General features: G+C 41.8%; 1 protein-coding gene across 1 annotated transcript in view; it reads left to right on the forward strand.

Moving 5' to 3' along the window:
• Nucleotides 1-320: 320 nt before the first annotated feature.
• Nucleotides 321-25,608, forward strand: part of SWAP70 (switching B cell complex subunit SWAP70) — a 44,099-nt gene continuing 18,811 nt past the window's right edge. Inside the window, exons 1-7 of the mRNA XM_048485641.1 lie at nt 321-519; nt 7,355-7,495; nt 11,546-11,719; nt 13,840-14,067; nt 19,431-19,577; nt 21,698-21,806; nt 25,112-25,293. Of these exons, the coding sequence (XP_048341598.1) occupies nt 421-519; nt 7,355-7,495; nt 11,546-11,719; nt 13,840-14,067; nt 19,431-19,577; nt 21,698-21,806; nt 25,112-25,293 (1,080 nt within the window). The 5' untranslated portion in view covers nt 321-420. The remainder of the gene's footprint in view (nt 520-7,354; nt 7,496-11,545; nt 11,720-13,839; nt 14,068-19,430; nt 19,578-21,697; nt 21,807-25,111; nt 25,294-25,608) is intronic.

Consider the following 25,608-nt stretch of genomic DNA (forward strand, 5'->3'; position numbering starts at 1 on the left):
AGGCTACAATTCTAAGCACAGTCATTAGGATTTAACTCGCCGAAATCAACACAACTTATTTGCTCAGGAATGGGAAGAGAGATTATCTCTGTCCTTGCTTTCTTAGCATCACCGCTCCAGATTTTCGTCCAGTCCTTCTCTTCAGATGCCACCCTTAGGCTGATAACCCGTTCCTTTCAACGCGGGCTGAGCCACCCCGAATAGTTCAGGAGAAGGATTTGGGAGCCTAGAGGCTGCGGGGCGGCAGCTTCCTCTGGGAGCCCGGCCCCGGAGTGCAGTGGTTGGCTGCTGGGCGTGGCCTGCCCTGGAGAGGCCGTGGCCTTAGTCACCACAGCAGTTGTCGCCGCCACCTCCGGGGAAGGCTGAGGTTGAAGCGCCAGGCGGCGGGTGGGAGCGCGTCGGAGCTGCCGCTGGCGGGTCATGGGGAGCCTGAAGGAAGAGCTGCTCAAGCCCATCTGGCACGCCTTCACCGCCCTCGACGTGGACAAGAGTGGCAAAGTTTCCAAATCCCAGCTCAAGGCAAGTACGGCAGCGCTCCCTCGGGTGGGACCCCCGGCAAAAGGACTCCCCCCTCCTCTCGCCCCCCACCCCCGGAATGGCAGCCTCTTTCTCCCTCCTGGTGGAGGCACTTCCCCTTTCTCGAGGAGCGCTCGCGGAAACTTCTTCCAGCCAGAACGCGCCTGGGAGCAAGAGGAGGAAGGATTGAAGGGGCATGCGGGAGGCAGAGTTCCCCGTGGAGCAAGCGTGCCTGACCCGGACCGAGGGCTTTGTGTCTTCAAGAGTTGTAGTGAAGCTCTGACTACTTTTCCCACCGTCCTCTCCAGCTCAGAGAAATCCAGTTTATACCGTTTTTCTTTGCCTGAACGAGAAGCGGGAGGAAGTCTGGATTGTCTTTGGACTCAAGGGAGGAGGAGCCGGGTTTTGCCCTGTGATTTTATAAAGCGCCCCCTGATGACTTTCTGTGAAACTAGATCTTGACTGTTTCCTGCTTCCCGGGCCCGGACGCAGAGAATCGGTTTTTTATTATTTCAAGGAGGCTTCTGGGGAATGGACCGTAGCAGTTCCTTGGTCACACAGTAACAGAGAAAGGGGATTTCTGTGCTGACCGTGCAGCCCTTAAACAGAGCTACACCCTTAGAAAACTGTTGACTTCAGTACGCTTAGAAGTAACTCTGTTTAGAATTGCGCTCTGTGTTTTCAAACAGCAGGTTCTTTAGGCACAGAAGTGCTATGGATCTAAGAAGGCAGGTCCATCAAACAAAATTCACAGGCTCAGTAAAATAATACCTCTTTTCTCAGCTCACAGTACTGTGTGTGAGCTGATGAGTTATACAGCCTATGTTTCTCAGGTTAGCAAACTCCAAGGGAAAAAACTGTTAAGGGAAAATTGGCTCACTTATTATTTTTGAGTGGGGCTGTTAAAGTTACCCTGTCTCAGTCTCTGTTTGGATGGGTCCTTAAAGATTTTAAAATAATTGATAAAAGAGTGTACATTTATTTTGATACTTTTTTTTAATGAAGCACCCAACTGGTTTGTTGATTGCAAATGGCTGTGAATTCTATGGAATGGCACAGTCATGTGATTATTATTATTTTTTTGCTGTGTGCCCATCTCACCCAATGCAATGCACATTTTCCATGCCACCTCCAAGAATGCAGTGTCAAAACTAGTCCAGAGTTGGATATAGGATTCTGCTGTCATGTCTTTTCAAAGTTGATGAATCAATTGCTTACTTGTGAGGGTTGGTTCCTTTCTATTCTGTAGATGTACAACATGTAGTCTGGGCTATCCTAGGCTATGGCTGAGGTGGCGTGCACAATTATAACGCAACTAATTAATTCATAAATTTACCTGCAACAATTCTGCCATTTTTATATTTCATATCTAAGAAAGCAGAATTCATCTTTTGCACCATAAACAATCGCATGAGTTGTGCCACCTCCTGATTGTTTGTCATGACTAGCGCTTTCATTCTACTCTAGTGGTCTACAACATTCAAGCACTCTGATAAAAGAACTGGCTCTATTCCAGCTGAGTGTAAATTCTGCCAAAGGGAGACAGAGATTCTATATTGCTCTTGTACTGGAGCGTAAACAAGAGCAGTAGTCAAGGGACTGCATTCTTTTTCTTGCACATACTCTGAGGAGTGTTCTGAACACAACTTACACACAGTTTGTGGCACTTTGATTAGCAAATTAGGACATGCTCCCTGAAACTCTTTTGGCCTTAAAAACACTTCTGAATAGGACTGTACACCTGTGAGATGCTTTAGACAGTGGAACATTGTATATTGCTCACTTGGGCAACTGTAGTCTGTGCTGTTGTTGGCAGAACTGTGAGCTCCATTAATAGTTCAAAGCAGTACTTCTGAATTATCCCTTTTAATAAGAGCATGGCTGCTAGTTCTGCTGGAGATAGGCAAGAGAGAACATGATGGCTTAGGGATTTTTCTTTGTGAAAGTCTTGTGTTTCCCCATCCTACTCATTGTTCTTTTGATTTACTTGATCATGCTTCTTGCTAGAACTTGCTATGATTTGTGGTGGCAAACTTTAATCCTGACTTAAAAACTTAGACTTGGATGACAGAAGCTGAGGATTCTGCAGTGGAAGCAAAGAGTGATTCCGAGCAGTTACACTTCCTGCGCCCTGTGTTTCTCTGAAATGATTTTTGCCATCTTTTTCTCCCTCCTGTCTCATCAACAGTGCAGTGTACAATTTGTCCTTTCACCAAAAGCATCTAGCCTTTTTGCAGAGACAGACATGTGGGCATTATGGTGTGACTTGTGGAATAGCTTCCTCTTTTCTCTGCATGCTTAATGGTCAAAGCCATGATGAGTAGGAGGCACTTTTGCTGCTGTAGTGCCAGTCTTCCCCCTGTTTTTAACAGTGACAGCCCTTAAAGAAAAAAGCCTGCAGTTTATTTACTTTTAGGGAGTTTCAGAGAGCTAAGGGGTTTCTTGGTGAAGGTTACACTGGGTAGCTCTGGAGTTAAGTTTTTAATAGTACCTTTAAAATAAATATTGTGTTAGGTATTGTTTTTCTACTGCACTTACTTTTTATTTCAGTGCAGCAAAATTACAGTGTATCTTTTTCTGGATGTGGTTATAATTTGCTTATTATAGGCTTTATACCTACCCTGCAGAGACATGTTTATTTCTTTTTCTTTTTAAACATTTCTGTTGTATGTCAAGGTTTCAAAATCTTCTACACTTCTTCACAGATGAGGCATACTAAATACTGGTAGGATTAGGCATGTTGAGAGACCACTTTCTCTAAGGAGTTGCAAGGGGTTTTTTTGTGGGGGGAGGGAGAGAATTCCACTTTTGGAATGAAACAGTGACAGATCAGTGTGCCCCTTCTTGGAGGACTATCAGTAGAAGGTAACATGGAAAACGTTCAGATGCGCCATAATAATCTTTAGCTTCTTTCTGACCTCTTTGTGTTGAGTGGTGGTACTTTCAAAAACAGTCTTGCTGCTCCCCTTACATTTCAGCATCCCACCTTAGCAACTTGTATAAGCAAGGGGATCAACATTTTAACATAATGAAAAAACTGGGGGAGGGAGGCACCCGCAGAAACATTATACCTCAGTTTTGTGCAGATGTTAAAGTCAAAACCAGAGCTGCAAAGATGAATCATGTAGTTTGTACAAAAGATTATTAAAGCTGATGCAGTGACGCTTTCCAGACAAAGAGGAGGGAGTTGGCCAGTGTTGGGAAGTTGATGAATCTGATATGCAAGCAGAGTTCTTTTTAGGCTATAGGTCTTTCAATGCATCATTTTCATATGGGATTTGTCATTATGACAATAGTTCAAGTGTCACTTGGAGCGAATGAAATACTTGAAAATGAAATTTTATGTTTTATAAGATTCCTTGACTAAAGATTACAGAACTGAGGGGATGAAATAAAGGTTTTGTGCTATTTGCTTCCCACAGTTGGAATTTTGTGGTTACACCTTGTCCATGTGCCCCTGTTGCAATACAGTGAAGCCTCAGAAAGTCCTTTTAGAGAGATGAACACTGATGTATTGAGATGACCTCCCTGTGGGATCAGAGAGTAGTCTTTGGAGGGAGGTGTTTCACTGGGAAGTCAGAATGCTCTGGTTTCAGTAGTTATTGAAGCAGTTTGCAGCTTGGCACACTTTAGCTGAGTTTACCATGCAGGCAGACGACTGGTTCTGACACAAAGTTGGATTTGTTAAATGTGCCCACAAATACTTTTTATACTGAACTGTGTGAATGCTAGAAGAATGATAGCAACTAGTAAAAAGCTTCTTCGGGTTTGAGAGTAGTTCCATACTACAAGAAGCCTTTTAATGCCTAGATTAATTACTTTTTAAAAAATCAGTGCTCATCAAAGTAGCCCCCCCCCCCAAAGGTAGACAAGACATCCTGGGCTGATGTCCACTAGGTCAGTCTGACTGGTCAAATCCAAGGGATATAATCCATGGACAAGGAGCCCTTATTCTTGTGCCGAAGGGCTTCTTCCCCTGACCATGTCCAACCTATAAATAACTGCAGCTGGAGAGAAGACAAACATCCAGCCCTGCTGTTTAAAGCTAGCAGTTACCTTCTAAGCTTACAAAGAACACACTTCCAGTTGGCAATCCCCTGCAGCCATGCTTGTGTTCCCACTTCTGATGTTTGTAGCAGGAGAAAATGGAGTGTGATGTCAGCCCCAGAAGTGATGTGACTTTTGGTTATCCTCTAGGAATTCCCTCACATCTCTATGGGTTTTACTGTAGCATTTTGGAGGGTATTTCTAGAGTATTATCTAGAAGTAACATTAGTTTTGGGTCAGACCCTAACTTCCCTATGCCCTGGAAGTTGTGGGTGGAGGCCTGGCAATACTAGCCATCTTCCTACAATTCCCTCTCCTGCTGAAACAACTCCCTGGCCACTCCCAGAATATAAATACCTGCAGCGACAGAAGAAAATACACGCAGTTTAGTTGTTTCACATTGTCAGCTATCTTCCTACAATTTTCTCTTCTACTCAATATATCCAGTATTGCTGAGAAGCCGATTTTGATCATTGTATTAAGAACATAAGAACAAGCCAGCTGGATCAGACCAGAGTCCATCTAGTCCAGCACTCTGCTACTCGCAGTGGCCCACCAGGTGCCTTTGGGATCTCACATGCAGGATGTGAAAGCAATGGCCTTCTTCGGCTGTTGCTCCTGAGCACCTGGTCTGTTAAGGCATTTGCAATCTCAGATCAAGGAGGATCAAAATTGGTAGCCATAGATTGACTTCTCCTCCATAAATCTGTCCAAGTCTTTTTTGAAGCTATCCAGGTTAGTGGCCATCACCACCTCCTGTGGCAGCATATTCCAAACACCAATCACACGTTGCGTGAAAAAATGTTTCCTTTTATTAGTCCGTATTCTTCCCCCCAGCATTTTCAATGTATGCCCCCTGGTCCTAGTATTGTGAGAAAGAGAGAAGAATTTCTCTCTGTCAACATTTTCTACCCCATGCATAATTTTATAGACTTCAATCATATCCCCCCTCAGACGTCTCCTCTCCAAACTAGAGTCCTAAACGCTGCAGCCTCTCCTCATAAGGAAGGTGCTCCAATCCCTCAATCATCCTCGTTGCCCTTCTCTGCACTTTTTCTATCTCTTCGATATCCTTTTTGAGATGTGGCGACCAGAACTGAACACAGTACTCCCAAGTGCGGTCGTACCACTGTTTTATATAAGGGCATGACAATCTTTGCAGTTTTGTTATCAATTCCTTTCCTAATTTTTTATTCTTTTCCACACCTGCACGTTGCCTAATTTCCTAGGAAATGTTGACACTTTCAGATGTGTTTATTATAGTAGCTCAGGTTTAGCAAAATATACCTTAATTTGCAAACTAGTTGGAGTCTGCAAGCTTGTATGACTTGGATTTTAGCTCTTGGTAACCTTGATATAAATGGCATCATTTCAGTAAATTGGCATCTGACCTGAACTTTGTCCATTTTACTTGTCAGTCTTTCCCTAAAGCCCTCATAGGTCAAGGCAAGTTCGTTAATTCTGAAATCAACTGTGGTGGATTCTGCACAGCAAATGTATAATGGGTTGCAGTCGTTATAAAGGAATCCATTTTCCTTTTTCCTGTTCACATGCATGCCATTCAGGCAGCGATTGGAGCCCATGGAAACAATTCAGGTTGTTTTTGTGCCTTTGCACAGAGATGTTTCTTTAAAAAATTTTTTTCCTGCAATACATGCGTACATAAGAACATAAGAACTAGCCTGCTGCATCAGACCAGAGTCCATCTAGTCCAGCATTCTGCTACTCGCAGTGGCCCACCAGGTGCCTTTGGGAGCTCACATGCAGGATGTGAAAGCAATGGCCTGCTGCTGCTGCTGCTCCTGAGCACCTGGTCTGCTAAGGCATTTGCAATCTGAGATCAAGGAGGATCAAGATTGGTAGCCATAGATTGACTTCTCCTCCATAAATCTGTCCAAGCCCCTTTTAAAGCTATCCAGGTTAGTGGCCATCACCACCTCCTGTGGCAGCATATTCCAAACACCAATCACACGTTGCGTGAAGAAGTGTTTCCTTTTATTAGTCCTAATTCTTCCCCGTAGCTGCACAAACATATAGAAATGAAACATATAGAACATATAGAAATGCGTAGCTGCACAAACATATAGAAATGAACCCCGCGGCCATGCTGATCATCCTACAATACGACCAACTGCACCTGAGTAGCTGGGGATGTGCAATGCACAAGAGAAAAAAAAGATAATAATGAACCTGTGACTGTAGATTGGTCATACTCGCTGCCCCAGGAAGAAAATGTGCTTGGGGGTCTTTGCACCCTGTCGGACCTTCAAGAGAATCTGCCTAAAACCCTGCTGGGTGACCTGTGTAGAATGGCAGACAGGTGGATTCTCCCTGAAAGTGGATGGCACAAAACTTAAAGTAAATGGGTAGAAGGGAGGGGGAAAAAGTGTCTCCTGCCTGTTGTGTTTGCGTGGGAGTGCCTCCAACCTGGGAATGTGCAAAAGAATTAGATTGCTAGTTTAGTGATCTTTGAAAATCCTGGATCGAGGGGAATAAAATGGTCCAACTATTTTTTTTTAAATGGTACCTGTGGTGCTGCTCGGCTGGGCAGGTGTTTGGGGTGGGAGGTGGGAGGACTTGGCCGGGCTGGGTTGGGTCACAGCGCCACTGCTCCACTGGCTGGGTTGGATCATGGGAAGGCAGGCAGGGGAGGTGGTGGAATGTCGCCCATTGGTGGGAGGTTCATTGTCGCAACATTTCCATCACTTAGCCATTTATTGGTTAGGATAATATATTCATGATTTTACTAAATGTTGCATTCTCATTGACTTGTTGTCTCTCAATTTTTTAGGTGCTTTCTCATAACTTGTGTACCTTACTGAATGTTCCGCATGACCCAATAGCCTTGGAAGAGCATTTTAGGGATGATGATGAAGGGCCTGTTTCCAATCAGGGCTATATGCCGTATTTAAACAGATTCATCTTGGAAAAGGTACACATTTCCATATATATGCTGTGGTTAGTTAAACTGATATGGCAATTGTAGGCTGTGTCTGGAAAGCAGGGCTAGGTTGAGACCTGTAGAGGCCCTAAGCACTGAAAAAAATATGGTACCCCTTGGCCTGTCCAAATTAAGACCTATAAGATCGGGTAGAATTGGAATTTAGGTGGGTAAATGACTTGAAACTACCATCAGGTTTTTTTTGAATGTTTTAATTGTTATTATTTAAGTTATTGTTTTATAATTGTTGTCAAATATGTATGTCTCATTATTTGTGTGAAACAAAACATCTATTATTCCATTGCTTTCTTGCCTTGAAGATACATAGCATTTGAATTTACAAAAATCAAAGATGCAAAATAATGTTTACTGTTGCTTACTTATAACTTTATTTAAACTACTAAAAGTTTTCTCCTCGATTTTTTAATTGCAAAGTCTTTGGTCACATCCTCAAAATTAATCTGATATAATAAACCTGCTTCAATACTTAGCAGAGACAAGGAGAAAAAAACTCAGTGGGGTTCTCTTTACTTGAGGCCTTCAACATTTGCTTATTTTGCTTAATGGTCAACCCAGGGCTGTTGGGAGGAGGGGGAAGAATGGAGCATGCAGCCCAAGTTTAGGCTGCTATTTCTTTTGAAGCTGTTGTCTTTGTTGCAGAGACAGTTGTTTCTTGAACTGAATTATAGAATGCATATTTTGACTTCACTGATGGGTCAGGCATGGTGGTGGTGTACGAGAAGATATTCATTAACATGTTGTTCTTCAGTGTGCAAAGGAGTCCTTAAAATGGATGCAAGGATTTCCACCTGCAGAACCATGCATTCCTTGCCTCCTCCTCTTGCTGCATCCTGAAGTGTGCTCAGAAATGTAGCTCTGGGGGATGGGGGATTTCCAGGAACAGTCTCAGGGGAGGTCAGACATGTTCCACAGGAGAAAGGGACTGTTGAAAATTACCCTCTCCCTTGAACAGGTGAAAATTCTAGCTGGAATCTTGCCCGTAAATATATTGTAAGCCTATTGAAAAAAAGACACAGCAGGCTGTTCTGATCTTGTGGTCTGATGGAAGAGAGCTGCAATTACTAATTTGATACTTAAAAGAAAATTAATACCTTTCTACAAATCTTCCCCACATGCACAACACAGCTTGATAACTAAGGTGGATTAGTTACCATTTACTGACACTGAATGTTATTTTTCTTAGATAACCTAAGGTTTATGAGGGGGAAAACCCAACAAAGGCGATCTTCCTTGTTTGTAACATTATTACACTTGACTGCAGCTTTAGAAGGTTTTAGAAGATGAGGTGTGCATGGTTCATTTAATTTTATCAATGTTGCTTGAACTGATTTCTAGCTGTCGTGAATCACCTGGAGCACAACGTTAAGCTAGAACTCCAGTGATTTCTGAACCTAATGGTAGTAGAATGTTTATTGCTACCCTTTTTGGGGTTTTTTAAGTGATAAGGGGCAATGAGACTGTTGACGTACCTTTTGTCCTGTGGCAGGGCAGTGGGATTGAAAGGGCTTGGTGGTTATCTGTTGTGAACCACAGCCGAGCGGAGGATGTCTGCGGCGGGCGTTTGGAGCAGGGGAAGGCGGCTACTACCATTAGGATGATGTTGGGGAGGGCGGAGAGTTCCAGGTGACATCCCATGTTATGTGGGGTGCCGCAGGGGGTGGTTGTGTCCCAGATGCTTTTTAACATCTGTATACACCCCCTGGCCGAATTGGTACGGAGTTTTGGGCTGCGGTGTCATCAATATGCTGATGACACCCAGCTTGTCCTTACAATATCAGGCCAACTGCACTCAGCCCCCGAGGCTCTCCAGCAGTGTTTGGAGGCTGTTGCTGGTTGGTTGAAAGCAAGCAGATTGAAACTGAATCCAGCAAAGACAGAGGTTCTGTGGGTTGCCACCTTCTTATTGATCCATTTACTTCAGTGTTTTCTACTCTGCTGCCTGAAAGCCTCTAGTGAAAAAATAGTGCTTGCCAGGGAGCAATCCTGGGACATTCTGTATACAAGTAATATACTCCACTACCAAGCTATGCTCTGTTCCTGTCAACTTTTCTTTTCAAGTCTCAGATGAAAATATTTCCCAGCCTAGCTAACAATGCTCTCTTATTAACCAGAGAAGTTAAGGATATACCTGAGACCTTTGGAAGGCACTTTCTCCTTTACTGAGCTATGTATGCTCAGTGGTGGGATTTAAAAACTTCAACCACCAGTTCGCCCTCCTGCCACGAACTCCCTCACCGCCCACTTACCTGGCTGCTGTGCCCCCCATTTCCGAAGTTGGGCGGAGGGGGGGGAGGCGAGGGAAGGTGGCAGCTGTGGGCTCTTGCACCTCGGGTTGGGAGGCCTGGGCGGGCTCCAGCCGGGCTGCTTAGAGGTCTGATCTGTGGCTGCTGGCGTGCAGCATGATCTGTGGCCACCGGCTCAAGGGCCTAATCTGCAACTGTGCGCTGGCAGCTGCAGATCAAGCCTTTGAGCAGGTGGTCACAGATCAGGCCGCATGCATCTGGGCCGGCGGTGTGGCCTTTGGGGGAGGCCTGCTGGAGCTCCCACAGGCCAACCTGGCAGGCCACGCCATGCTGCTTGATCTGCAGCCAGCCTGGGGTGGTGGGATTCTAGTCGGTTAGCTACTGGTTCTGCCGAACTGGTGCAAATCGGCTGAATTGCACCTTATGTATGCTCCTCCCCCATGATCTGTGTGCACAAATCTCTTTCTGTAAGTTAGTTGCTTGGTGCATTGGGCACTTGGGTGAAAACGATTTTTGTTAATGGGACTGCTTCCATACCAGTAATTTTAGGATTAATCCTTTTGTGGGTTATGTCTTAATTGTTTTTCATTGTATTGAGTGGATAGGGTCAGTATCTTTCAAACACTGAAAAGTGGCAATTTGTGTAGCAAATTCAAGTAACATTTTACCAGATCTCACAAATATCTTTCTCGCTGCTGGCTTTGGTTGAAGATTATAAATTTTTCCTGGCTGTGTTCAGTGCATTGTTTTATTTTCAGACTGGGAGTAATTTGTGAAAAGGGCACCAGTTGTTTTCTTATGAGTAATAATGACATTCTGTGCAAGAAAACAATGAGCTGTTGGCTCAACAGGAAATCTCTTAACCTGCTTCATTTTTCCTATGTAAATCTCATCGACCAAACTGGTCAAGCTTTTGAAATTGTTCCTCTTGTGCTCCTGATTGCAAATGAATTATTTATCTAGCATAGAGAGAGCGGGTGAGTTGCCCTACCACAAAGTCTACATTGTTGAACGGAGAGAGCGTGAAAACGTGCCCAGGCTGGCAATTTGGCCAAGGAAGCAAGAAGTTGCAAATGTCTCCTTTATTGAAGCACAGATTTTGTATTGCTGATCCCCTTAATGAAAAATAAGGTGTCCTAACTAAAAAATGTTTTAAAAGCTCGTACTTTTATTATTGTTTGAAGGATCATGTACAAGACTAAGTTAGAGACTTTCCAGAAATGAATACAGCCTGGCACTGGAAACACCTCGGGATACCAGTGTGGGATGTAGCCCTTCCATGGCCATATCAGCAACTTTGCACAACTTGCTTTTTACACTTCCTTAAAGGGCCAGTCTCCTGCAGGAATAAGGACATTAGGGAGGGCTGTGCATGATACTTTCGGAGGTACTTTCTCTCTTCAGGACAATTGTGTTAAACACAGAGCAATGCTAAACTGACAATACTAAACAAACAACATGCATTGTTTGTTACTTCCTTTTTGCAATCTGAAAGTTCTGGTTGCATTTTAAGAGTCGAAAGATTGTTGTGAGGTCACTCAGGTGCTCACAAAACAGCAATTACTATTCATGGCAGGACAGGAAGAAGAGTGGCATAGGTATAGGACCTTTTCTATGCTGGAGCTACAATTTGGAACATTCTCTCTAGGAAGGCCTGTTAACTTGCTGTTTAGCTTTAGGTTTTGTGTGAAATCTTTCTGCAGATAGGTTCTTTCTGCTTTTACCAGTATATTGTATGATGTATCTTTTAGCTGCTGAAATTATTTTCTTTTCGTAGGTTCAAGGAAACTTTGATAAAGTTGAATTTAATAAAATGTGTTGGACTCTGTGTGCCAAGAAGAATCTCCCAAAGAGCAATTTGCTTCTCAATGACGATGATGCTTTTAAAGTGTGGGTCATCTTCAATTTCCTATCAGAGGACAAATATCCACTTGCTATTTTACCTGAAGAGGTAAGCTGTTGGGGGAGTTGAGCATCCAAAGATCCTTCTTCCAGGTCTGTCTAGAATTGTTTTATTTTTCCTATCTTTTTTTTTAAAGTTGGCTGTGGAAGTAATCCTCATGAGCCATGGGGCTGTGGTGCTGGCACTTGCAGCTTTTTGACAAGGCAGTGATCCAGTGACTAGTACATTAAGCAATCTCTAGCTAAACTTTGTGTGGCTTAATGTTTTAGAAATTGGATAACAGGAACTGCTGTTGGCTTCAACTCAAAAAGGTTATTTATTCACACTACATTTCTACTAATAAATTCAAGGTGGATTGTGGTTTAAAACAATAGTTTACCAACTGAGCTATAATACAAAAAGAAAAAGTGCATTTGAAGGAATCTCCCGGATAAAGAGAGCAATTCAAAGCAGGTATACTCATGATTCTGTTCAGAGAGGTTTACCTCCAGGTAAGTGTTCTTAGGATTGCACAGTAAGAGGTGTAAATATTTCAAATTCAGTTAGGGCAGCAAAAGCCACCATTGGCCCCAAGGCAAAGATTCCAACTGGGCCTTCCAATATGATTCTGATTGAAACCCATTATCATAACAAAACAGATAATTTGGCTTCCTGATACCATGAATTGTAGAATAATAATTGTAAAGAAAAGGGGACAGGATTGTTAAAGAACAGATTTTACTTAAGTTATGGTTTATGCTGTGCAGATTGCAGTGGGATGCAGTGCCAAAAAACAACAAACAAAAACAAAAAAGAATTAGGAAGACTCCCCAGCCAAGGGGCCTAGCCTCAATACTGTGAGTTGCATTATCAGTTAAATACAGATTAGACACACGTGACTTGGCAATAAGCCCCACTGAAAAAAGTGAGGCATTGGTCTCTTTCAAAAAAGTACTGAACTGAAAAAAATAGTTTAAATATTTCTACTCACCCCAAAGGGAAAACAACTCACAACATTGACAAGATGCTTATTCAGGAAGGAATATTGAGGAGATAGGAAAAGTCAGTCATATGAGAGGAGGCATGTTAGCTGAGTCCTCAGATGGTGATATTATTTTTTATGGTGGCACAAGATTGTTTTTGGTTTTGTCACAACAGACTAACACGGCTACCCTTTTAGAATCCCTCTCTACTACTGTCAACCTTCACAACTACATACTCAAGTTTGTGCCAATATTGTATTAGGACTTAGCCCAAGGATTTGTTTTCAGTACACACTGAGTCCTGAATGAAAAATATTTCAGGGTATTCACAGAATGCCTTCCCCTCAACCCTAGAAAACTGCTGTGTTGTTTCTTCTCATGCCCTTTAATAATTTAGTGGCATACTTAAAGAAGAAGTAGAATATCTGAATTGTATTTTTAAATACCTCTGTAGAAATGAGGATTAGGACATGCATCATTGCTTTAAAAATAAATGCATAAACAGCTTGCTGAATCAAACCAAAGGTCTACTGAGGAACCGCAAAATTCAGCATTTAGACTCGTATTAAGGAGCACAGAAGACATTGTCAGCTTAACCATCCTGAAAAATCTGCAGTTGCAGAACATGTGTTAAACAAAACTGGACATAACATTTTATTTGAGAACACTGAAATTCTGGACAATTCGGAAGGTTACTATGTCAGACTACACAGGGAGGCCATTGAAATTCACAAACACCAAGACAACTTCAACAAGAAAGAAGAGACTCTGAAAATTAACAAAGCTTGGCTCCCAGTACTTAAAAAATGGACTGATAACTCCACCCGCAATACAATACTATCAACCACACCTTTGCATAGCAAGTTCCACCCAAATACTTACTGATTGATTCCCCACCCTGGGACGTGGACAATATACCGCACTAAACTTTCCCTTCTCACTAGACACAGTGTGAAACAGACTTTTCTCTGTGATACACCTCTGAAGATGCCAGCCACAGATGCAGGTGAAACATTAGGAACAAGATCTACCAGACCACAGCCACACAGCCCGGAAAACCCACCACAACCAGTTGAATCCAGCCGTGAAAGCCTTCAACAATATATTTGGATATTTTATAAGAATCCTAATAGATGAAGAACCTGATGGTGCATGTTATCTTTCTCCATTTAGACCCTAATGTGCATGTTATCTTTCTCCATTTAGATTGAATACCTGCTTAAGAAGCTTGCAGAAGCTATGGGATCAGGGTGGCACCAAGAGCAGTTTGAAAATTACAAGATCAGCCTGGATGCCAGTCGGGAAGGCCTTTCTGCCTGGGAATTGATTGAGCTCATTGGAAGTGGTCGGTTTAGTAAAGGGATGGATAGACAAACAGTATCTATGGCAATTAATGAAGTCTTCAATGAACTTATATTAGATATATTGAAACAGGTACATGACTGTTGAAAATACTAACGTAAATGTAGTTATTTATGCTTTGAACTGTGTCTTATCTGTTTTGTTTACCCAGAGAGTACAATCAGGGTAGGGAGCCGGGGACTGCACAGCAACAGCACAGCATAGATATACCATGACCAGCCCCGGAATGGCAGTGAAACTATACAATTTCAGGAGCTGGGATGCCAGCAGAGTAATGCCAGGGAGCAGGAGGCAGAGCTGGAGCCTATCAGTCAGAGCAGCAGGTGGCCACTAGAGACTGGAGGAAGGGAGAGATAGGGAGGGGAGAGAGGAGGGACTAGGTAAAGGAGGCCTTAGGGTGGACCCAGCCCCATCTGACCCTGAAGGTGCACAGCAGAGGCTAGGGGAAGGATGAGAAACCTCCAGTGGTACTCATAACTCCTCCCAATAAGTACCAACTCCTCCCAGTAAGTATCAAAACTTCCAAAGAAGGCTACTCCACCACACTTCGACATCGTGCATTCCACTGTTGAACAGCCCTTACTGTCAGGATGTTTTTCCTGATGTTTAGGTGGAATTTCCTTTCCTTCATCTTGAACCTATTACTCCTGGTCCTAGTCTCTGGAGCAGCAGAAAACAAGCTTGCTCCCTCACCAACATGACATCCCTTCAAATATCTAAACATGGCTATCATGTCACCTCTTAAACTTCTCTTCACCTTACCCAGCTCCCTAAGTCTCTCCTTGTAGGGCATGGATTCCAGACCTTTTACCATTTTGGTTGCCCTCCTCTGCACCCGGTCCAGGTTGTCAATATCCTTCTTGAATTGTGGTGCCCAGAACTGTACATACTATTCTATGTGAGGTCTAACCAATGCAGAATAGAGAGGCACAATTACATCCCTCGATCTTGACAGTATCCTCCTGTTGATACAGCCAAAATCACATTGGCTTTCTTGGCTGCTGCATCACACTGCTGACATGTTCAGTTTGTGGTCTACTAAGACTCCCAGATCCCTTTCACATGTAATGTTGTCAAGCCAGGTTTCACCCATCCTATATCTGTGCATTTCATTTTTTTTCTGCCTAAGTGTAGTATCTTACATTTATCTCTGTTGAAGTTCATTTTGTTTGTTTTGACCCAGCTCTCTAATCTTTCCAGGTCATTTTGAATTCCGACTCTAGGATATTATCTACCCCTACTGTAGGGTATTAGCTACCCCTCCTAATTTGGTATCATCTGCAAATGTGATTAACATGCCCTCTATTCCATCATCCAAGTCGTTGATAAAAATATTGAATAGCACTGGGCCCAGGATAGAACCTGTGGAACCCCACTAGTCACTTCTCTCCAGGAGGAAGATGAGCCATTGATGAGCGCCTTTTGAGTTTGGTCAGTCAACCAATTAGAAATCCATCTAACAGTTGCATTGTCTAGTCCACATTTCACTAGCATACTTGCAAGAATATTATGGGGCACCTTGTCAAAAGTTTTACTAAAATCAAGGTATGCTACACAGCATTCCCTCCATTTATCAAGCTTGTCACTCTATCAAAAAAGTGATAAGATTAGTCTGGCATGACTTGTTTTTGAGAAACCCATGCTGACTTTTTGTGATCACAATATTCCCTTCTAAGTGCTGGCAGACAGTCTGTCTAATGATCTGCTCCAGAATCTTCCCTGGTATTGATGTCAGGCTGACAGGATGGTTTTCATTTTCATGAGCACCATCTCCTTTTTGAGAAAAGTCTGAGGCAAAGAAGGTATTGAGTAGTTCTGCCTTTTCTCCATCTCGTTAGCATTTTGCCATCTTCTCCTTGCAGTGACTCTATCCTATCATTTTTCTTCCTTTTGCTACGAACATACCCCCAAAAGCCTTTTTTGTTGTTTTTAATCTCTCTGGTAAGCCTCAGCTCATTATGAGCTTTAGCTTTTCTGACTTTCTCTCTACACATCCTGGTTATTTGTTTGAATTCCTCTTTGGTGATTTCCCCCCTTTTCCATTTCTTGTACATGTCCTTTTAAAATCTTAGCTCAGTTGGAAGTTCTTTAGACAGCCACCCTGGGTTCCTTAGACACCTCCTATTTTTCCTCCTCATTGGAACTGTTTGAAATTGTGCCCTCAAGTTCTCACTTTTAAGAAACTCCCAGCCATCATGCACTCCCTTCTCTTTTAGTGTTTTTGATCTCGAGATCGCACCCAATAGATTCCTAAGCTTACTGAAATCTGCTTTCTTAAAATCTAGAATGCGTGTATGGCTATGCTTAGCATCCCCTTTCCACTGTATAGCAAACTCCAGGAGAACATGATCACTGCCACCTAAGGAACCTACCACTTCCACTCCACTCATCAGGTCATCATTATTGGATAGGAGCAGATCTGAAATAGCCGTTCCCCTTGTTGCTTCTTCCACCTTTTGGACCATGAAGTTGTCTGCAAGGCAAGTGAGAAATTTGTTGGACCTGATTGTCATGGAAGAGTTTGACTCCCAACAAATATCAGGATAATTGAAATCTCCCATGACTACTACATTTTTCCTTTCTGAAAATTTGGTCATGTGTTCCAAGAATGCATCATCCATCTGTCTGTTCGGATAAGAATAATTCTGCAACCTGCAGATATACAGTTTTTCTTTTAAAAATGAGTTGAAAAACCTTTCTGATGTCCTAATGGATTTGTATTTTGATTTATACTTAGTAAACAAAACTGAAGCATGCTATGTTAATTTTGTATGCTGCATGCTGTGTAAGTATCTCAACAGTGTAGTATCTCAACAGAAGTAATTAAATTGAAATACTTGATTAAGAAAAATGTTAATAGAGGGCAGCCAATATAGTTTATGTTTATATATAATCACAGCACACCCACTTAGTATATATTCTTCCTAGGGATTGTTTTCTCCTACCTCAATTAATTACAACTTTGAAATTGTCCTCTTGGACTAGTATGGAAGGTTGAAGCCAAAACCTTCCCATCCTGTGAGATCTTTTTGTTCATTACTGTGTCACTGCAGTTCACTGCTGTAGTGATCCAGTACATGGTGCATTCCAGTCCAAGTCAAGGTACAATTTCGTTCTAGTTGCGTATCAGTTCCTTTCTGTATTTTCTCATTGCATTACAGTTTGCTGTGATGTTGGAATTGGGAAAATTATGGGCAGTCCTAATGTGGGTCAAGAAGCTGGAGAGCTAATTTCAAACAGTGAGTCTTCTATCTAGCTACCATAGATTTTACTTCTGGATTGCAGATATGTGCAGTATTTACTGACAGAGGACTCATTTGCCGAAACTGTCTCTTTTTCATCACTTAGTATTTGGTACTTTTTTGTGCAATATGAGAATGTTTGTGAGGAAAAAAATAGTTATTTTGCTGGAAATTATGTTGAATAATGCAAGATCACTATCTGAAAACAATGTTTGCTCTCTCTGGCTTTCACACATGCATCATCACTTGGTATTGCAGTCCTGTGTGAGCCCTTGTTAGGTTGCCAGTCTTACTTTGGGCAAGGGAAAACGTCACAGCAATTTTGTTCCTTTGCTGGCTGTCTAGCCAAATGAGTAGTACTTTTAAAAGAGAATCATGAAATTAAATATGAATTGAAAGACTCTTCTTTCCTGCCATTTGTCCCTGTTTCTTCTGTCGTAATCCCTAGGTCATATATGTACAGAAAAACCCCAACCCTTTTATTTTGCAGATTATTGTTTCACAATAAAAAGTTTACTTTTAACTGCCTTTGATATATGGAATGATTTAAAAAAATTAGGCAACCGGCAAGTTCTGCAGAATTTCCTATGACTCTTACTGGGTGACAAATAAATTCTACAGTGTGCAGTGCTTCTTAAAGTCTGCAGCCATTCAATTACATCTGGAGGAAACAGATTTTAATATTCACCCCTGTGGCAGATAAAAGAGGAAGCAAAAGTCTTCTCAGGCTCAGGTGCTCATGCGAGAGAGCTTGTTTAAGCAGCGGTTAACTGTAGTGTGATCAGAATTGTTAAGCCTTGATGCACAGTTAACCATTCATTATCAGATGATGTGTGGGCATTTCCAGTGGGAACTTTAGTTGGTGTGTCATCGAGATGAAATGCCCTTTGATTAATTCTCATGAGAGAGGCTCACCTAGTATTCTGTAGAATTGCAGTGTTGGACAGAATCCCGTGGATAACCAAATTCTACTCCCTAAAGATAAGAGATAGTCTGTGCCTAAAGCAGAATTCCTCAATTTCTATCCTACCTTTCAATAGCAGTTTATTTATTTAAAACATTTATTTGTCATCTTTCTGTTTTACAGAATTCAGTGTAAACAAAATAATAAACCTAAAGATACATTAAAACACAATTTAAAATCAAGATGTGAGACAGGTGATAAATAGAAAAATTACTTAATCAAAAATAAATTAATCAAATGCTTCCCTAAATAAAAGCAGTTTTCTTCAGTGAACATTTTCAGGACTTCTTACGCTGCAATAAACTACATGTTTAGTTGGAAGATTGAAGTCAAGCTTCCTGCAAAATAAAGCCACTGCTTTATAAAGCACTGATTGATTTTCGAATAATAGATGTCTGTTTCCTCTTCCAGTGAAGTGTTGGACGGCTAGATCATAACATATCCTCGGTCTGTGTGCCTTTAAACACACCTGAAAACAGAAGTGAGTTGAGTGGGTCAAGTGTGAGTTTACTTGCAGTGACCCGTTGATCGCCAGAATAAGTGAATTGGCCCAGACATGCAATTCTTTTGCTCAACAGCAAATTTGAAACTTACGGGAACAAAAGAATGTTCATCCAGTTTTTGCATGCGCTTTTGCATGTCTTCTCTTCCACCTTGTGATCTTCTATTGTGCTTTCAGTTTGTTTCAAAAATTTAAAATGAGAAGTGTTGAGTGTTGGATGTTCCTATGCAGATTATGCCCACAGAGCTGTTGTACTTTTTTTCCAGTGGATGCTAGTTGACTGTAGAATTATGTGATTATAATAACTTAAGGAAAGTATAACTTAATTGATTTGTAGCTTTATTTTGAGAATGATATGAACTGAAGGAGAGCAGCATAGAAATTTAATAAATATAATTATAATAAGTTTTAACTTTCATTATATATATTGTTTTCTTCAACAAGGTTATTGTTCTCAGTAGTGTTTTGTCATTTTATCATTTCCAAATTGCTTGCAATATACAGGCCCAGGTAATTGTAAAACTTCTTCCCCGCCTTGGGAAGAAAAATCTATATTTCTTAACACTCATAAAGATGTCAAAGAGCCTGAACCCTGTTCATTGAAATGCACTGAAACACTTCCATTAACTGTGTTTGGAATTGTCCTTCTAACTGTAAGCCAGGAATTCCAATGTTAATATAAATGGAAATGGAAAGGCCTTCAATTGAATAATTTTATATTTCACAGGGCTATATGTGGAAAAAGGGCCACAGAAGGAAAAACTGGACAGAGCGTTGGTTTGTGCTAAAACCCAAAGTTATTTCATACTATGTGAGTGAAGATTTAAAGGACAAAAGAGGAGACATTGTACTGGATGACAGCTGTAGTGTAGAGGTAAAACAACAGTAAAACTCTGAAGCAATAACTGAAATGTTTTTCCAAAGGACAGATAACAGGAAAACTCATTAAAAGAACATTTGTTTCAATCTATAGGACTACTCCTGACTTTTAATCTTCATCGAGAACATTCTGTTCATATATTATAATATAAAGCCACATATGTATTCAGTGAGGATGTAGATCTTGTTTATGCAGGCTGCTCTGATAATTCAAGTGGAATTCATAGCATAAAGCAATGAGAATTTTTTTCCATCCATGATATCTTGTGTGCACATTATTATTCCAGTGCTTGAAAAAAATGCTTTAGATAGAACGGGTGAGCAGTATATGAAAAGCTGGATTTTTGCATTGCATAACATTTCTATAAAATCACTTTTGCAATAAGTTCACAGTAATAGGAACCAAAAACACTGAAATGGTATGGTTATCACTGCTGAGGGGGAAAGCTTCCTGTACAGAAAAAAAGAAGTTTGTTACATGCTATATTGATGAAAATATTAATCTAGAGAGAATCCATAAGATAAAATTAGTTATTTTTTTATGCTCAATGGAGGCTCCTAATTTCTTTCTGCTCCCCCTACTCCCATACATTCACAATGATATTTTCTTTCTGAGTGATTACATTCATTTTATATGTGTATAAGACAGGTGAGTTGAGAATAGTGTGTAACTCTTTAAAGGCACTGCTGCTAAAATTCCAAGTTCTTACCAACCTCATTTCTATTGTTCAGTAAGCAGTAAGTTGCTAGAGTCTGCTTGCCTCCGTTTTTTACCTCCCTGCCCAGCACTTTGCCATATTAGCCTGCTGATTGTGAAAAAAGTACAAAAATGCCAATGACTCTGATTATTGCCCTCAATAAATTTCCCATCAAGTTCATATATGTCATTTGAAACCATTTATTAAGTATTCCAAACGAAAAGAAGCCATTCGAAAGTAAAAGAAAACATACCTGTAAATGTATTATGGCCTTTTGGAACCCAGTTTTCATCTCTGTCTAGGTCAGGGGTCTGCAACCTGCGGCTCCAGAGCCGCATGCGGCTCTTTCAGCCTTATACTGCGGCTCCACGTGGCCTGGAGGTCGGAGAGCAGCGTTGGAAGGAAAGGTGAGTGAAGGGGCTGAACCAGAGGCGGCTCTGTGTGTGAAGGCGCTTCTTTTTGAGTCCCTTCCACTCACCTCTCCTTCCAGCACTGTTCTGAAGGGCTGGAGGGACATGCCCAAGCTGCCCTCCAACCCCTGGAGATTGAAGGGTACTGTGGGCACGTCCCTCCAGAGCAGCTGCCATCCCCCCTCTGCCATCCCTGCAGCCACCATTCCCCTCTGTCCCACGGAGCAGGCGGGTGCCTGCTTGGTCAAGCAGAGGGGGTTTCCCTGCCCGGCGCCGCTGCCTCCCATAGTGCAAGAGGCAGTGGCACTGGGCAGGCAGCAGCCACCTTCCCCTGTCTGCCCCATGGAGCAGGCGGGCAGAGGGGGTTTCCCTGCCGGGCGCCCCTGCCTCCTGCAGCGCGAGAGGCAGCGGCACCAGGCAGGCCCCAGATGCCATCCCCCGCTCTGCCCCACAGAGCAGGCTGCCTGCTCTATCAGGCAGAGGGGGTTTCCCTGACCAGCGCCCATGCCTCCCACAGCATGAGAGGTGGCAGCACCGGGCAGGCTGCAGCTGCCATCCCCCCTCTGCCCCATGGAGCAGTTGGCTGCTTGCTCCGTCGGGCAGAGGGGGTTTCCCTGTCCGGTGGCACCGCCTCCCAGTGCTGGAAGGAAAGGTGAGTGGAGGGGCCAAACCGGCTCAGTAGATCTTCGGGGCCATGGAAAACGGATCCAAATGGCTCTTTGGGTGGTAAAGGTTGCCGACCCCTGGTCTAGGTAGTGCCTGGTGCAGATGCCCTTGTCACTCCATTCTGGTTATGCTGTTGTCTTGAGCAGATGTATAATCCCTTTCAGTTTATGAATCAAAGATTCTGAGTATCTCAGCAATAAACAAGTAGTATTACTAAAGCTGCTACCCTTCAGGTAGGGTCTGGAGTTTTCCCAGAACTACAACAGATCTCCAGATCACAGGGATGTTCTGGAGAAAACGTGAATAAATGTTTCTAATAGGAAACTGGTTTTTTTTTTTAGGCCTTGCCTGACAAGGATGGAAAGAAATGTCTCTTCCTTATAAAAAGTTTAGATAAATGTTTTGAGATTAGTGCTTCTGATAAGAAGAAAAAACAGGAGTGGATTCAAGGTAAGGTTATAAGTTTCACTCTATGAAGCTGCTTCCACACAGGGATTTTTTTTCCTGCATGGAGAGAGGTAGCCTCCATGTTTAAAGGGAACATCCACATAAGCTTGTGCTCATTTAGAGTATGACTTGTGGGCTTTCTGTGGCTTTTTATTTTAAACCAGATCAAAAACAAATTCATTCTGACCACATTCAAAGGGGGAACTGAAGAATGGATGTGGGTAGAGTGTCCTTTAGGAGAGGGCATGTGTGGAGCTAAGCTCTGCTTTCAGAATGTCATGGGATAGCTTGCAGCTGCATTCGCCTCCACCCTGTTTAAAAGGTGCTTCTGCAGCTCAGCTGTGCTGTGCCATTACAGCATGACTGCTCAGAAAGGGTGGGGGGATTCTGAGCTGTGCGTGTGTGTTTGTGTGTCATTATGATCACCGGCAAACTACATATTTTGTAAATGTTACGTGGAGCAAAGAGAAATGAGCAGGAACATCAGTAAACAGGAAGTATGGTTATATGTGGATCTTGTTTTCATCTAGTCCCACCTTCCCTACTGCTGGTGCTAGTAGGGACACATTTTTGTTTCTCTGGATAAATGCAACCTTATTAGTATTATTGCATGGTTAAGACCATTCCTAAAATATGTAATACTTTGGAACTATAATGTGAATGCCATCACATGCATGTTTGTAAAAAAGCAATAACATTTGGTAGTTCTGAAATATTAGAAGCAATAATGTTCAGATCATCATCAACAATAACAATTAAAAGAAAAAACCCTGTTTCAAGTCTATATGTATACTTTTTAATATGATCTTGGTTTTATTTCTACATAGTCATTTTCTCAAAATGAATGAGAGTTAATTGGTAAATTACAATAGTATGCACCAGTTTCTTCTCTGACTTTCCTCCCCATGGAAATCATTACTAGGCAAATGTTTTAAAATAAATGTATGACTAGAAGGCTCCATCTGTGACTAATAATCTAGGTTTCTTGTAGAATGCAACTTCATGTTCAGCATGTCCTTAATTTTTTTAAATTACAAATCAATTTGGACTGGAGCACAAAAATTCAGTATCAAATTATTTGCTTGTTAATATATCCTACCTTTTGGTGCAAAGTCCATGAAGAGTCTTATAATAAAAAATATAATAGGAATCAATAAAGTCAAGCTCACATAAAATCATACAAAAGCATCCATAACAACAGCAAGAGACAAGATAAAAGTAAAAGGTCGCAAACATCCCCAGCATAATCACATCACAACCGAGGAGAGATGAAACAAACCTCCAAACCACAACTACCCTAAATTCAAAGACAGTGCTCAAACAGAAGTCTTGTTTAGAAACCAAATGTTTTTAATTAATTTTCTAAAAAATATGGAGGATCCAGCTGTGCATTTCGGGGAAAGGTTCATTATGTATTTCCACAGATTCATATGTGTATACCTGTTGTTTTCATATAACCTGTTCGTTATCCTTTTTTCCGGGAATGGATCCTGGGATCTTCTGCATGCAAAGCCAATGCTCCATGACTAACCCTTCTTGTCCTATGTGCAAAAACTGAATAGATGGGCCATTTTTCTGATGCGGTGTGGAAGGGTTTTTTAATGGGATTTTAGATTTCCTTGATAGCCAGCCCATGACACTGATCTTTGTACAACATTCTGTTATGCAGTGAGCTCTGCAACTGTAAAATAGTTTTTATGAATTGTTCTGGCCATATGGCTCAACAGCAGACTTAATAAGTTCATTGGTGGTCTGGCAAGTATGAGACATCTCTGTGGAGCATTACCAATACTGCCAATTTTCTCTTAATTCATCACTTATATCATTCAATAAGAGGTCAGTTTTTAATATAAATAGAAAGTACAAAAGTAGCAAACATTAATAATTACAACCTGACAAGTATTTCACTTTGGCATTCTCTCTCATTCATTCACAGTGAAAACTGTAAAGTGTGGAAATAAACTAGCATCTAGCTTTCGTGGTACAAAAACTACTTCACTATAATTATATCCATTTGTAGTTGAGTATTTTTGCTTACCAGAAAAGTATGTTTTTAGTAACAAGGGCAGACTTTTATCATTCAAATTTGGACAATTACAGGCTTCAGATCTAAAATGAGGAATGATGTCAAATAGCACTGGTAGACTGCCAGACACATGTGTGTTTACTGTTTTTCATTTTAACTTGTCAAAACTGGTCAAAAGTAAGTGTTAGAGAAACTAAGGCAGATTCTGCATGGTCCAAAAACAGCGGTGTGAAAATGGTGTGAAAACGGTGTAAACCCTTTTACACCGTTTTAAACCGTTTTACACCATTTTCAGGGCTGGGCCGGGACTGACCCAAATTTCACACAGGAGCCGTGGGGAGTTCTCCATTGTCCTGGGACACCTACCAGGGCTATCCCAGGATGATTTCCCTTAGCCTGCCATCCTTTTGTCTGCATTTCTAATCCTACCAGATTTTAATCTATGTGTGAGTTTTTTCTCACAGTTCTGTACGTGAAGAGAAAATGTCTTCAAATAAGAGAGTGGGAGGAAGGTGGCAGGCAGACAGCCATCTGTTCTAAATGTAATGCATGGCCAGGCCAAAGTGTATGTGTTCTGTAACTATAAAGCCTTTATTGGCAGGTTGGCTTTTACTGTAGTATGACCATGTGTCTGGGCTTCACAACAACATAATGTTATTCTGAATACCACTGACTAGAAAACGGACATGGAATAACGACAAAATCTGTTTTGGGGGCTTTCTGCACTGACATCCCTGTTGCAGTTATGAACTGCACCTTTCTGCTGGAACAAGGTCGATACCGCTTCGAAGCTTCGAAGTGCTGATGCATCGAAACGACACCTCATCCGTTCAACCAATCAGGCGCGGCTTTTGTGGCATGTGCAGAACAGGAGAGTCGTGGCGGGCATGTAACTGTAAACTGTAAAAACTGTAAAAAAAAGAACGCTCCTGTTTCCCATGGTAACACAAGCTCCAATCACGATCGAGGAGCGAAACAGGCACCAAGATGATCCCGCCCACTTAGCTCGGTTCCAGGGGGCCAAGTAAGTTGCTGTGCGGACAGCCTGGAATCGCCCCCCACTGAAGGGAACCGAGTCGACCTTAGCTCCCTTCTGTAGTGCGGAAAGCCCCTTAATCAAGTGAACTACGTCTCATTTCAAGGAATTAGAGTGGCACCTTCCAGGCATAAAATTCTGTTTTAACAATTATGGTTAAAGAGGTTTGTGTAGTCAGAAAGATTATTGTAGGCTTGTTCTTTACATTTGTTCTTATTATGGTGTCTTCTTATTTCTAACAAACAGCCATTCAGACAACTGTAAATCTGCTAAGATTAGGTAAACCTCCACTTCACAAAGAGGCTCGCCAGAAACGGAAAGCATTGCGCCAGAAACTGCAGGCTGAGCAAGAGGAACTAGAGAGGCAAATGAGAGAACTCCAAGTGGCAAATGAAAACAAACAGAAAGAACTGGAAACTGTCAGAAAGGTAGGTGCCAGAAATGGCCCAGATCATTGTTTGGTGTAAATTGTACTTTGAGGTATAATATCTTTTTCACAACTCTTGTAAAGTATAGTCTTGTTCTGATGTAACTGCCAGACCTTTGGAATTCCTTCCCAAGAGAGGCATGTTTGTCTCTCTCTGTTATTCCACCAGTGAGTGAAGACTTTTTTGATTTGCTTAGCATTCCTGCATTAACTTGTATTACCCCTCTCTCCCTGTATGTGTGTTTTTATTTGTTTATATTAAGTTTTATTTAATTGTTTTAATTGTTTTAAATGTTTGTGTGTGTGTATTTTGAAT

This window comes from Sphaerodactylus townsendi, linkage group LG02, assembly GCF_021028975.2.
Source record: "Sphaerodactylus townsendi isolate TG3544 linkage group LG02, MPM_Stown_v2.3, whole genome shotgun sequence".
Classification (NCBI taxonomy): Eukaryota; Metazoa; Chordata; class Lepidosauria; order Squamata; family Sphaerodactylidae; genus Sphaerodactylus; species Sphaerodactylus townsendi.